The sequence below is a fragment of the Lissotriton vulgaris genome, chromosome 7 (assembly GCF_964263255.1).
Source record: "Lissotriton vulgaris chromosome 7, aLisVul1.2, whole genome shotgun sequence".
Taxonomy (NCBI): Eukaryota; Metazoa; Chordata; class Amphibia; order Caudata; family Salamandridae; genus Lissotriton; species Lissotriton vulgaris.
Window position 1 is genome coordinate 371,605,647 of NC_141695.1, and position 13,855 is coordinate 371,619,501.

General features: G+C 44.4%; 1 protein-coding gene across 2 annotated transcripts in view; it reads right to left on the minus strand.

The window, feature by feature from the left end:
* Nucleotides 1-13,855, minus strand: part of BRSK1 (BR serine/threonine kinase 1) — a 439,309-nt gene that overhangs the window by 41,768 nt on the left and 383,686 nt on the right. For both annotated transcript variants that reach the window (XM_086930300.1, XM_086930299.1), the window contains exon 9: nt 9,416-9,447. In XM_086930300.1, coding sequence (XP_086786426.1) covers nt 9,416-9,447 — 32 coding nt within the window. The remainder of the gene's footprint in view (nt 1-9,415; nt 9,448-13,855) is intronic.

A 13,855-nucleotide genomic window follows, 5' to 3' on the forward strand; every position in this document is an offset into this window, starting at 1 on the left:
ATTTGGGTATATTTCACTGTGGGGTAAACACTGACGCACTCTAGGCGTGGAGATGTCAGCCCGCGGCAATTGGCCCATGCTATTTATTATTTACATGGGTTGCCCAAGCCTATTTATTATTTACATGGGTTTCCCGCTTGTTCGCCCACTCCCTATTGCCATCCTGCCGACGGACATTTTGCCACCTGTATCTGCTGTTTTTTTTTAATGTAGTGCAGTGCAGGTGGTGAAATTCCCCATAGGTATGAAAAACACAAAGCACAAAGGCAGCATACCCTATGTGACATAGCATAACACAACATAGCATAATGTAGTTTATGGTCCTCTTCAGGAATTGGGGAAGATTGTTCTGTAAGGACACAAGCAGACAGCCACAACACCACATAAAAGAACCTAGAAAAGTAAAAGGGCCTTTTGGTGCATGATGTCACAATATGGTTAAAAAACCAGGCAGGGTTCATCAAACAAAAGGAACATTCTAGAATGCTTATTATTGATAATTGTTAGAAATGCAGGACTAGGCCAAAAAACTGTTATAATTTTCACCAGAAGGTTCCTTCAGTAAGCGGCATACTACCTTCTTACTGTAAGGCCGGCATGGAGGACGCTGTGGGTGATATCAAAGACAGGATGGTCAGGATACCAGGCTGTGCACCGAGGGCTCTAAAAATAAGCTGTGCTAGGGTAGAGTAGGCTTCACTTACGCAGCGCAAACTCTACTGGCCTCTCAGAGCAACACGCCTGGCCCAGAAGTCCTCACTATCAACTGAATCAACTCTAACCTTTGAAAGTGGAACCCTGCTTGCATGGACAGAAGAACATCTGAACCTGAATGATGTCCAAGAGAACAGAGATAGAAACACACCTGGACAAATATCCCAAGTCAGGCATTTTAAATAATCCATAAGTGAAAGCGGGCATGGATGGCATGCCGACTGCACACACCTGACTTTGAGGCAGTCTGATGTGCGTGGTTCTAGGTTCTAGGTTCTGTCCCACTATGCTGGTATGGGCCAGTCAGCTTTACAAGACCGACTGAACCAGTGAACTTTCAGGGCCCAAACAAGCCTGGCAATATGTGTTTCCTTGAAGCTGTACTTCAACCTACATCTAGACTACTGAAAGGGTTTCAAGGTAGAGGGACACCGTTTTTACAATTGTCGGCTTCTATTTGATAAACAACTGCATTGTGGGAGCTGCAGTCTTCACATTTTCACACTTCACTTCAAAGAAGGACCAGATTATAATGGGTGATAAAAGAGAAGCCAGCACTGGAAAGCATGGCGCCACCACGCCAACTCTAGAACACCGTAAACGGAGTTTTCAAGAATACGTGCTACCAAGAACGACAGCAGGAGGGCGTATATGGCAACATTCCTGCTCTGTAATTTCCAGGCTAACTAGTTACTCCTCATAAATATAATGAAATATCCGATCTTCATAGGCACGTGATTCGCAATTAAAATAAGTATTAGACTACTTTTAAAGCGTCTTTTGTTCAGTGATTTCCTGAAGCCCACATAACATAATAAGATATATAGCGGCGGCCGACCAATGTTCACCACTGGAGCCAAGAGGAGAGGAGTTGGCATAAAGGCTAAGCCGGTCGCCCTCGAACCTGGGGAACTGGGTTCGAGTCTTGGCAACTACACTGAACATCGTGTGATTCTGGGTAAATCACTTAATCTCCCCATGCCTAACAAAAAAAAAAGGAATGTGTCCTGGTGTAACGCAACTGGTGCTATGTAAAGCGCTCTGATACCCGATTCAGGTCAAGTTTGCGCTGTATAAAACTGTGTAAAAAAAAAATAAGAACATGTTCTTAAAGGGATTTTGGGGGATACTTATCCAATCAGTTGCGTATCAAGAGTGTCAAAGGTCCTAATGCGACCAAGAAAAGATAGGTCCACACCTTTTATAGGGATACTTAGAAGTAACCATACATACTTGAGCTGCAGAGAGCCTTAAACAGTTCTCTGCTCTGGTGCTAATGAACCTGATGCACCATTGGTAGCTATGCTTGCATCCAATAATTCTGCTGTGCACCAGGGGAAAAATGGCCACCATAAATCTTGAGTCAGCAGAAATAACACCAACTAAAAAAAAAATCATTCCAGTGCTAGAAAATAAAATATTACCAGACATGTACACTGAAGCTGTCTTTAACCCAAGCTGCGTTGCCAGGTTGGAGGCTGCATGCACAGGCTCCCAGTCTAACTGGGAGCGCGAATTCAGCGCATTCAGGCCAATCCTGACACTGCTTCCAGCAGCATGAGAGCAGTGCCAGGATTGGCTGCAGTGGAGTCTTGGAGCCTCTATCTTCAGAGTAAATGAGCAGAAGAGCGCAACGCGGCCGGCGACAGGTGAGTTATTTTTGTTATTCATTTCATCATTTTTCATCCCCCTTGCCCTCCTCCCTGCCCCTCTTCGACAACACCAGCCGCTACTCGACTGCCTAAGGCACTGGAGATTTGAAGACTGGTCCTTATTCTGAAAAGGGCGATAATTTTACCACCCTCATTCTGTAAAGGGTCATAATTTTACCACCCTCATTGGGTCATAATTTTACCACCCTCATTCTGTAAAGGGTCATAATTTTTCCACCCTCATTCTGTAAAGGGTCATCATTTTACCACTCTTATCTGTAAAGAGAGGCCATTTTACCACTGATGGCACAAACAAAATACAATCTGTAATAAGATCCCTCTGTAGTGACTTCTTGGTAATAAATAGTAGTCCACGATTAAGTTGAAGGTGTATTTAATTTAGATTGAGTCCATAAGAAAGAAAGTGCATACAGCAGATAAGGCAGGTAACATCAGAATGAAATCATAACATTCTTACCAACTACAGAATACCACACACTACATTCTATTACATAGTACAATTCTATAAGTACTTAAAGGAACATACAATCACCACACCCTCCCACTCCGGAGGGAGAGAATGCTGCCTAGGGATAAAAACCAACTTCTCCAGGTAACTGCTAATGGTAAGTGCATTGACAAGGATATTCAGACTGCAGGAAATAAAATAGTCTAAATGGAAGTAGTTATTATCAAAAATAAGATGGCTCCTGGGCTGGTTTCACTACTGTAAAAACTGTAACTGACTTAAGCTCAGCACGGTCAGAACAAACAAAGATAATAGCAAGGCCAAAGGAAAGGTTTTTGCTGCATTTTTCCTATAAAGTTCCCCATTTTAAACTCTTTTTTTGGCGAATGGTAGACTTGACCTGCCGAAATTTAACAGGGGGAGGTGCAGCCTTAATCGTTTATACCCAGGTGCTTAAACAGTCTGTGCACCTGGAAATTATGATCCCAGTGCAAACCGGTTTGTGCAGGAGTTGCCATTTTCCGACCAAGTCATACTCAGGAGGGAAGCATTATGTTTCCTAGTGGTGGTATTTATTATACCAGTATCTACCACCGCAGCAATAGTAATCCTCGTGAGGTAATAATGAAACACCGAAACCATCAACATTACCACTCGGTAGAGTGGTGGTCATTTTCAGCTGCTAGTGCATTTTCTTTGATCATAAAACCCCACATATTGTGTATTTTTCTGTGCCAAAGTAGTTTAATTTCGCGAAAGCTTTCCTCAGCCACACAGAACACTCAGCAACTATATCAGGAAAGACTGCATCACTGCTAACCTCCGAGTCTGTGTGAGAAAAAAATACATGTAATTGTGCGTGCCTGTTTGAATCGGTTGTCTTAATTAGGTTTTGCTTAATAACCTTTGGAGAGTTTCTAAAAGCAGCAGTGGGCCTTCTTAAAAAATTACTTTCATCAGCACCCCAGAAACCAACCCTGCTGCTCAAATGAGAACAATTATGTGCTGTATCTCGGCTTCATTACCTCCCCTGATTACACACCAAGGCCGCGCGCAGAAGGCCGCTGGTGAATCTAAAAAGCCAACCTGCCCGCCAAGTGCGTCGGATTTTCAAAACGGTGAACTTCTTTGTTTGTGCCTGCGTAGAGGTGTGTTATAATCGCCCATCCGTGTGCCTCTCCCTTATTCTCTCCTGCCCTTTCCTCCCTGGTTGTCCTCTGGTTAGTCCCTTGTCCCTATATTGGTTTGTCCCTTTAACCCGAGGGAGTGCAGCTTAGAATGTTCACGAGGCAAAAGCTATGATTTTTTTCTTTTCCTCCTTCTATCTGCGAAAGAGTGGCACCAATACCTCTGTTACTAGCATCGGTAGTAAGAATCGTGTCTTTGGTACTGTCAAAATTGCCTATGCAGGGTGCTTCAAGGTTCTCTCCTTTTCTCTCCAGTGTGTGTCGTATTGCTGAAGTCAGGTCTTGGAGAGCTGCGGCTACGGATGATAGTCCAGGACAATGGTTTGAGGTGTGCAGACGCGCATGCGCATCACGTAGACGTAGGCATGCGTACGCATTCTCTCCCTCAAATCTTTCAATGGAACGGGCTGAAGAGCACTGCTGCCACCAGCACCCTAAGTCACATCCCTACGGCGCTATCATACAACCCACAGCAGCGGCCTGGCAATTAACACTCGGAGGAGGGCCGGTCCCTTCGAACCCTGGTGATCCTGCTTTCCCATAAGTCAATGCTCTCAGGGATTGCTCTTTGTGTTGATTGGGCAGCCCTCTTGCTCGGCTGCTGTCAACTCTGTCTCTTGCTCTGGGTTCAGCAAGGAAATGCATCGAATAGGGATAGGGAAGATCACTCCTGTCTATGTGACGGGAAGACCTCTGGTCATACACAAAACCAATCACCTACACTCACATACACCAACACAAGGAAATTTGCAACACTACACAGCACTATCTACACAATATCATTGTGAGCACAAAGAGAGCAGCATTCCCAGCAATGAACTGAGAAGCCCATCTGAAAGACCTGCACTGCCTCCCCGTCAGCAAGAGGATCACGTTCAGACTCCCCACCCACGCACACAAGGCTCTCCACGACATGGGCCCCAAATACCTCAACAGCCGCCTCACATTCTACACACCCACCTGCCAGCTCTGATCTGCCAGCCTCGCTCTCACCGCCGTCCCACGAATTCGCAAAGCCACCGCCGGAGGAAGATCCTTCTCCTGCCTGGCGGCCAAGACATGGAACTCCCTCCCCACCCCCCTACGGCTGACCCAGGACCATCTCTCCTTCAGGAAACAACTCAAGACCTGGCTGTTCAAGCAGTAGCAACTCCCCTCCCCCCCAGCGCCTTGAGACCCTAACGGGTGAGTAGCGCGCTCTACAAATTACTTGATTGATTGAGAAGCATGTGCTGTGTTCCATAAAAAAGCATAGCATACAATACCCTGGGTAGTTTTGGTGACCATAAAACTATCTATGTCACCACATTAGCATGGCTGATGGCTTGGCAAATGCTATCTGGTAAGAGGGGTAGAAGAATGCGGGTGTTGGGAATAAGCATAATGCATGCCAGCCCCTTTCACACCTCAGCTCACTCAGAGAGCGACTTCAATGTGCCAGTTTTTTGGGACAATTGGTGGGACTTCCCAACATCATCCCAAGACTACAGACTTTTGTACAGGACTACAAACCACCCGACATTACGAGAGATCTATCACAAATGTGATGACACTGTCACGCATGCCTCTCAACGGCAACAAAGTCAATGGCACAACATGTACTTCACCTCTCTGAATGTTTGTACACATTTCTGGTGAGACGCAAAGCTAGCAACCCCAGAGTGACTGCACTTAGGATGTTAATGTTAAGTTAATATGATCTTTTAAAGCACACTATAAACTCAAAGAGGTCCTCTGGCCCTGTGGGATGACAGGGGGAACTGCTGAGGGGCAGCCTAATACAAGCTGAATATATTGGTTTTTCATTTTTTTATCAAGGGTACTGTAGGAAGTTACTGTAGTGCAAAAATCAAGGTAATCCATAGACAGCTGGCCAGAATAGAGAAAGTTCGGCGACCGAGTCCAGAATGTTTAAAGCATAGTATGGTGAGAAGATGCTTATTTGAAGAGCGAAGAGTCCGAGACGATTTGCATTTGATCATGTTCTGGCTTAAAAGAATAGGAAAATTCCTGTAAAATGTGTATATCACGCATGAGACTTTGAAGATTATATGCTGTTGGATAAGCAACAAGTGTGAGGTGTTGCTTTGATTTTGGATGATATGAAATTAAAATTAAAACAAATGTGTAAAGCGCGCATTAACCAGAAGTTGTCAAGGCTCTATACCCACTAAAAAACCACTGAACCTAAAAAGCTCAAGAGCAGCCAACCCAAAAAAAACCTTGAATTCCTTAGAAGCAAAAAATACGTTTTGAGGACCTTTTCTAAAAGCAAAATGACTCTCCATGCATCCTTGATGGCGGGGTAGAGTGTTCCACAGTTTAGCAGTGGCTACTGAAAAGGATCTGCCACCCAGTCTGGCCTGACAAATCTTTGGAACCAATATGAGGTTATGTTTGGCTGGAGAAAGGGGCTTGGTTGGAGAATACCATTGAAACTTAGATCTAATAAAGCTAGGTCCTATATTGTGCAAAGCTTTGTGAATGATACAAAGGAGCTTAAAGACAATTCTCTTCCTAACAGAAGCCAATGTACCTTAGGAAGTTCACCAGAAACAGATGGGTATTTGGGAATGTCTAAGATAAGCCGAGCTGCTGCATTTGCAGTTATCAGATTTTTCAAAGGAATAAAGGACATCACAGTAGTCTATCTGTGATGAGATAATGGCAAAAACCACTGTTTTCCATGCTGTTAACGGAAAAAAAGGGAAGATTTTCCTTAAAGATCTAATAAAGTTGAAGCATGAAGATACCGTGCGACTCACCTGAAGATCAACAGAGAGTTGCTGATAAAAAAATCACCCCAACATTTTTGGCAGACTTCTTAGGGAAAGGTGGAACCCACAGAACATTTTGGCCACCAATTGTTACTCCATATTGAGGGGTGATCACCAAAGATAAGGACCTCCGTCTTTTCTCAGTTTAATTTAAGACAATTTTCCTTCATCCATACAAAAATTGCCTTCATGCAGTTATTAAAACTGATGGCTATTGAATGCACATAATACGTGATGGATACAATAATCTGAGTGTCGTCTGTATAAAATAACACCTGAAAGCCATAAACCGACCAAGCAGGTGTTTTTCCAGAATTGTAGCAGGAGTTGGTAGGAGGAATATAAGGCTGCAGTTTTTTAAATCTTTGGGCTCAAGATTTGGTTTTCTAATAAAGGTCTAACTACAGAGTCTTTTTATGACTGAAGGAAACATATAGAGGCTCTAACTTTATTTATATAAGTGACCAAGGGCTCTGATACATACCCAGAAACCAAGTGGAGAATTTTAGGCAAGCAAGGGTCAGAAGCCAATACTGACTTTGTATTTAAAAGAAGCTTCTCCACCTGTTCACTTGAAATAGTAGGGAAAAAAGATTGCACTGCATCATTAGCTTACATAAAGTTCCTATACACAGAGTCTTAAAGAATTGTTTAATTTCTCCAGCTCTTTAGAAGTAGCACATTCAAATAGATATTCATGATCTTAGATTGAAAGAAGAGTGCCAGATTATCACAGAACGTCTGCGTAATGTCTAAGGGCTGACTATGAGTTTGGCCTGGGGGGGGTGGGGGAGGACCATCACTCCAACACCGCCAAACCTGTGTGCGCACCACCCACCAGGGTACGACTTTTACAGTCACTGACGGGTGGTTCTTTGGCGGGGCCACAGGGGTGCCTATGAAATAGGCACTGCAATGGGAACATCAAGGGCAGTACCTGCACGGCCTGGGCTACTGCAATCCATGCCGTGCATACACACTGAGGGGCACAGCATGTGGCCCCTGCATGCACCCCATGGCCCTGAGACAACAGTGGGCCCTGTAGAGCCCTGTTGTTTCCTCTCTGCCACAGTTTTCACAAAATAGGAACCGCCATGAAAAGCATGGTGGAGAGGAAACTCCTAATATGCTTGGCGGGAAAGCAGCAGTCCCGCCAAGCATAGTGCGACCTCAAGACCGCTGCACCACTGCCAGGGATCTCTGGTTCCTGGAGGTTGCGATGTTGCAATAGCGGTCCGGCAAACTGCCTTGTGCCACTTTGCAGTGAAAAATAAAAAAAACTGCCTTGTGCACATATATCCCCTTTCAATCCGTATTCTGAGCAGTCAATCGGACGACCAAGATGTGTATCCAATCACAAATGGAGAGGTGTTTGGAGAGATGTTAACACTGCCCCATTCGACTTAACTGGTTAGAGGCTGCACTGATCTCCCAGGAAATGCATAAATTACTCATGAGTTCATTGGTTCTCCTCGACGTCATTGCCGTAATTACACTAAATGGGGTGCCATGTCTGGAAAACAAGCAACCACATAATGCTTCTAAATGTTCCAAAAAGTTTAGACCTAAGGCTATGAATAACTACCTCAAACCCAGAAGTCCTTTTAATAGTACCCAACCAATATCCGAGCATATAAAGTGTGATGAAGATTACCAGTAAGTAGTCAGAACTTTATACTTACATCCCAGTCCTTACAGTATGAGGAGATACAAAATAGTGATAATGAAAAAAGCATGATCCATGTTGAAATACCACTTCCAGTACTCTCCTAAGAGAAGAAAGAACTGTTTCATCCAGCAACATTATGATATCCGGGGCACCACAACATCATCCGCTGGCAGAACATTGTTGTCAAATAGGTACCAAACATCTAAACCACCTTAAAAAAACAATCATCCAACCGCATGAATGGCGGCAATCAACCGGTAGGAAGAAAAGAGAGGTGACATGGCCCCCATACCAGCCTGTTCATACTTACAGATGGACCACTCTCATCTCTATATGCCATGAGAAACTTGAATGCTTCCAGGAGAACCCAGCAGAATAATCAACACAATACTCCAAGTACAACCCGGGGATCAACTGAGAAGTAACTCACACACTACATGAACCTTCTGAAACGGGGAAAGAATGAACCACCTGCCATGACACTAAACAATCACTATTTAAAATCAGAATTTAGCTAGGTGTAGAGCAGCATCCTATTCCGCAGTGACTGGTCAAGGATGTATGTATTCAGTGGAAGGGGGGGAGCTTACAGTTTATTATTAATTATAACAGCTGAGGAGGTTACTTGTTTCACAGGCATGGCGAATTCTCACCGTACGTTCTATTATCTGGAAGAGAGATGATGTCTATTGTCTCTTTAGCCAGCCACATCTGATAGTCACCCAGCTCATGTCCCATGTTTAGTAGCTCAGTTTATGCCCTTTGAAGTGGTCTCAGGATAGAGTTTGGCACCACGCAGGTGAAATATTACATGCAGTCTTATCAAACGAAAACTGGCATAACGGCCTTCTCTCTTACAACCAGCCTCTGGCTACATGTCCAAAGTGTCCCACAGACACATGATCACACACATATAACATAAAGGTCAGCATGTAGAAGATACTTACAAATACCAGGGATGCTTCTGAATTTGATCTAACTGCAAAAATCAAGAAATACAAAACAGACCGGTTAGTGACAAAGGAGAAATATATGTCAACTGTTTGCACAATCACGTGGTAATGATGGTGAATAATCCAACATTCACACTCTGGGATGTACCAATGAAGTTAGGGGGTGTCAATACCAGAAAAGAAATGAGGTATAAGGTTAAAGAGAGGACAGAGGAAAAATATGTAACCCTGGAGAGATGAAGACAGATTTAGCATGCAGAGAGGGAAGATGTGCAATCACAATTCTAGGATGGCGACCTTGTGTGAGGAAGGACTCATTCTCTGCCTGTAGGCTGTTTGAGCTAGTAGGGTACATCACAAGACCTACACGGACTTCTACGTCTGTTCCAATTGGTGTAGTGTGGCCCAATCATGTCAAGTAAAGAAAGAATGCATGAAGGATGGAGCAGCTGTCTTTTTAGGATAGTCAGTAGTTTGCTTGGATGCAATGACAGTAGTGGCAGCTGTTGATAAATAAGGGCAACTAGTGAAGTCTTGGTCACAAGGACCATTACCTGATTAGAGCAACAGGCAGAACAGATCTCCTTGCGGGGATATCCTGTCTGGCCTTCCCTCAAAGAGTGAGCTCCTGCCAATATGCACAGCCTTGGAAGGATGGCAGACTGCCATTGTGTTAAGAGTAATTCAAATCCTGTCTCTGCAATCCCCTGTACCATCCAACCTACTCTCAATCAGTGCAGGGAGTTGATAAGAAGAAGTCATCACTGAGTTGCCAATTAAGAAGTCTCATGGCAGTAAAAACAAAAAAAGGTCTGCCCCTGGTGGTGCAAGAGCACATTTTCACCATCCCTGAAGTACAACGGGCACAGAAAGAAGCAATGGTGCTGAGTGGTACTGGCACAGTCGAGTCTGCTACTCAGGTCAGGCCATAAGCATTAATATTGTTGGAAGGCCGCTCATATTCTACAGAAGCAATGGATGGAGGAATGGCTCTCTTAGCACCCTTTTTTGGTCTCAGGAGGAAACCGAGGTCCCAGTGTAATCAGACCTAAACATGAGGGGGATAGCCATCAACCTTCCACCAACGGGGTCCTAGAGTACAACAAGACAGACACGGATACTGAATATTATCCAATCAGTATTAACCAGAACCTTATCTCTTTTCAATCTGACCAAGGGTTTTTGGTCTTTAGAAGCCAGAGTCTCTGTCTGTTCCAAGGGTCCAGTAACTGCCTCCTCTTCCACAAGTTCAGACGAAAACAAAGGCTAAGTAGTCCGAGTGACTTCTCGGGTGTTCCAAAATCAAATACACCATCACAAGATGCCTAATCCACTATAACTATTGAGCTCAAATCACCACTGATGAATGGGCCCTCCTGATGGAAACAAATGGCTAGGCCCTACAACTTCCTCATACACCTCATCCACACCTCTGCCACAGGCGCATTACAAGAATTTCAGAGAGTTTCTCCTATTAGAAGAAATAGAGTCAGTCCTACTCTTGGAAAGGGGGTTTGGACATTATTACCATTACTTCCTGGTAAATTAAGCAGACCTCTACCAGTACTTTCTAATGCAGCAATCTAAAATGCTAAAACAAGTTTGGTTCATGCTAGTTTTATGTGGTACACATGCATGGCGCTTACTTTCCTATGTCCACGCTAAGGGAGCACAACCTTTTGTTTCATGGTGAAAAATGAAGACTATTGATTAACCCCTTCGCTGCGGCGGGAATTCCGCCGCAGCACTAAGGGGGCGGAGGGGCCGAGCGGCGCTCGCATGCTCGTGATGGAGCCGCTCCGTCACGAGCCGCGGTTGAGCTGTGCTCATGACGGAGCGGTTCCGTCATGGCCCCGCCCGCTCAATGGAACGTCCAGCGCAGGCACGGAATTCGCGCCGCGCAGGCGCGCCGAGCAGGCCATGACGGAACCGCTCCGTCATGAGCACAGCTCAACCGAGGCTCATGACGGAGCGGCTCCGTCATGAGCATAGAAGGGGTTAAGAATAGTTTTGTTTGAGCAAGATTCGGCACCTGGTGCCCCACCAAGAATCTAGCATTACTGGCATCCTTCATTCAGATGCAGCTAAATGGCTCAATCGAACATCATTAATGGTGGGGCCAGAATACCCTCTGACCCTACTAACCTTCAGGACATTTTTAGATAATAGGTTCTTAGACTTTTACTCAAATCTCTTTCCAACACTCTCAAAGATGATTATATCAGCATGCCAATAATAAACAAATGGCTTGAAAAGGCCTTCCCGCTTCCATCAAACCATTGACCTCATTCTGGAAAACACAGTATCTGCCTGGAACTCCTTTTACTTCTTCAAAATCAAAATTCACAACCTTACATTTGGCTGGCTCCCTGTAGCTCCATTTGCTGGACAGGGCATCCAAGCCTGCCTCAGTCCTTCGTCTCTGTCACCATCTTTGAGATAGTCCGCTCAGGCCTATAACCTGACAGTGGGAGACCCTTTCGCCTAGGGCTGCAAATTTAAGACTGAATCATCTATTTCAGTGGAAAGTTTAAAATGGAATCCCCATCAATTACCATGGGATGGCTCAGTGTTTTATTGATGAGGGAGAATCCTCTTTGCCTTCCCTCTGACATGTTTTACCCTGTGGGCTCGTCAGCAGATCAGAGAGAGAGTCGTAGATGTTCATCATTGCTCCAACCAGGGTTTGGCTCACGTGTACCTCACTCAGAAGACTAAGGGCCTATCTAACTACCTACGTATCTTAAGACGAAGAGCCCCATCCCTTACTACCATTGTTCAACTTGAACACGCTTCTGTTTAGATTTTTCCCACATGGTTCTCTTGTCATTGAGCTCAGAATCATGGTACAACTTACATTTTGAACTTGAGAAAGTAATGACTCTAAATTATACAGCCCACCTTTCCATGCCCCTTGTACAGCAGACACTAATACCAGATGACTATCTTCTTCCATCTCTCACTGCTATACTCTGCATGACCTCTGTTTACTCTGCATTCCCCAGTAGTGTCCAAGCACATTCCACTAGAAGCATAAATCCCGTTGTTCTTGCAAGAAGCTGGTGGAGAAATAAACAGGACAGCTCTTGGCTATTTGGGATAACCAATATGCACTCTGCAGACTCAACACCCTTGAGGTTTCCTCTCGAAGCAAAGGTCAATATGGCAGGATATGCTTTATAACTTGTTTCTCTAAGCCATTGATACTCGAAGGAGGGCCTGGGGGCCACTTGCGGCCCTCTTGATCCTTCCATGCGCCCCCCCTGGTTAACAGCAGCACGAGCTGCTGTTTAGTTGCTGTACACTAATATTCAGAACTTATTTTTAAATAAACAGGCAAGAATTTATTAACCTACAAACAAATGTTTGCCCGTTTCTTTAATCTTGTTTTAGACCTCCTTACACAATCCCAGAACCACCCAGACCCCTTACCACCACCCTGCTGGCATCAGTACGGCCCTCGGTCACACCACAGACCGTACTTTGTGGCCCATGGGTAAATGTTTGTGAGTACCCATGCTCATAACCTAAGCTGCCCAAGGATGAGTTTCTTGCAAAGTTTCTCAATTTTCTCAGATAGCTCCAAGGTTGTATAAACTGGTGAATTCTTCCTTCGAACAGGCTCTTACCTCAGATTTGAAAAGGGCATATATTATTCCTTTCCTTAAGAAAGCTTTTTTAGATATATCTATACTGAGTAACGGTTGCCCTATTTTTCTGCTGCTATTTAAAACAAAGCTAGCAGAAGAAGAACATTCTGAGTTCATTATAGATAATTCATTACTTTATTCCACTCAAGAGGGTTTCCAGACCTATTATACAACAGAGGCGATGCTTGTGGCAGCTCAAAATGAATTACGCATTATCATGGACCCGGGAGGTGTAGCAGCAATGACTTTTCTGCATCCTTTCACATCTTGTGGCATACTAGAGTGGTGAAAAAACTTGGGGGAAGGCTTTGGAAAGACCAAGGACAGGATTTTTTTTTTTTAATGCATCACAGCCAGACATTTTTTATGCTTAACTTTAGGTCATCATCTAGTGCCTTATTCTGCTCCTTTCTCAGCACTATGATTTGTAATTTTTATCTAGCCCCTCGTGCCCCTCCAGCTTACCTTATCCACTTCTTTCACATGACATGTGTATTTTATGCCAATGACATGTACTTTATTCCCAGATTGGATGGCAATAGGAACGAAGGTTACCTTAGCTTTCAGTGCTGCCTGAGGGCGGGAGCAGGCTGAATGGTGGCATACTGCTTGAAATTGAATTTGGATAAGACAGAGTTTATGGTGGTCCATGTCCCACCTTTTGTCTGGTCATCAGGCTCATGGAATGAAGTTTTGGATCGCTGCCCTCTCCTTCAAAGCCTGCGAAAAACCTTTTGTTCTATTGGTACTGACCCTCTCGGTCATTTTATTCTGCTATTGCATT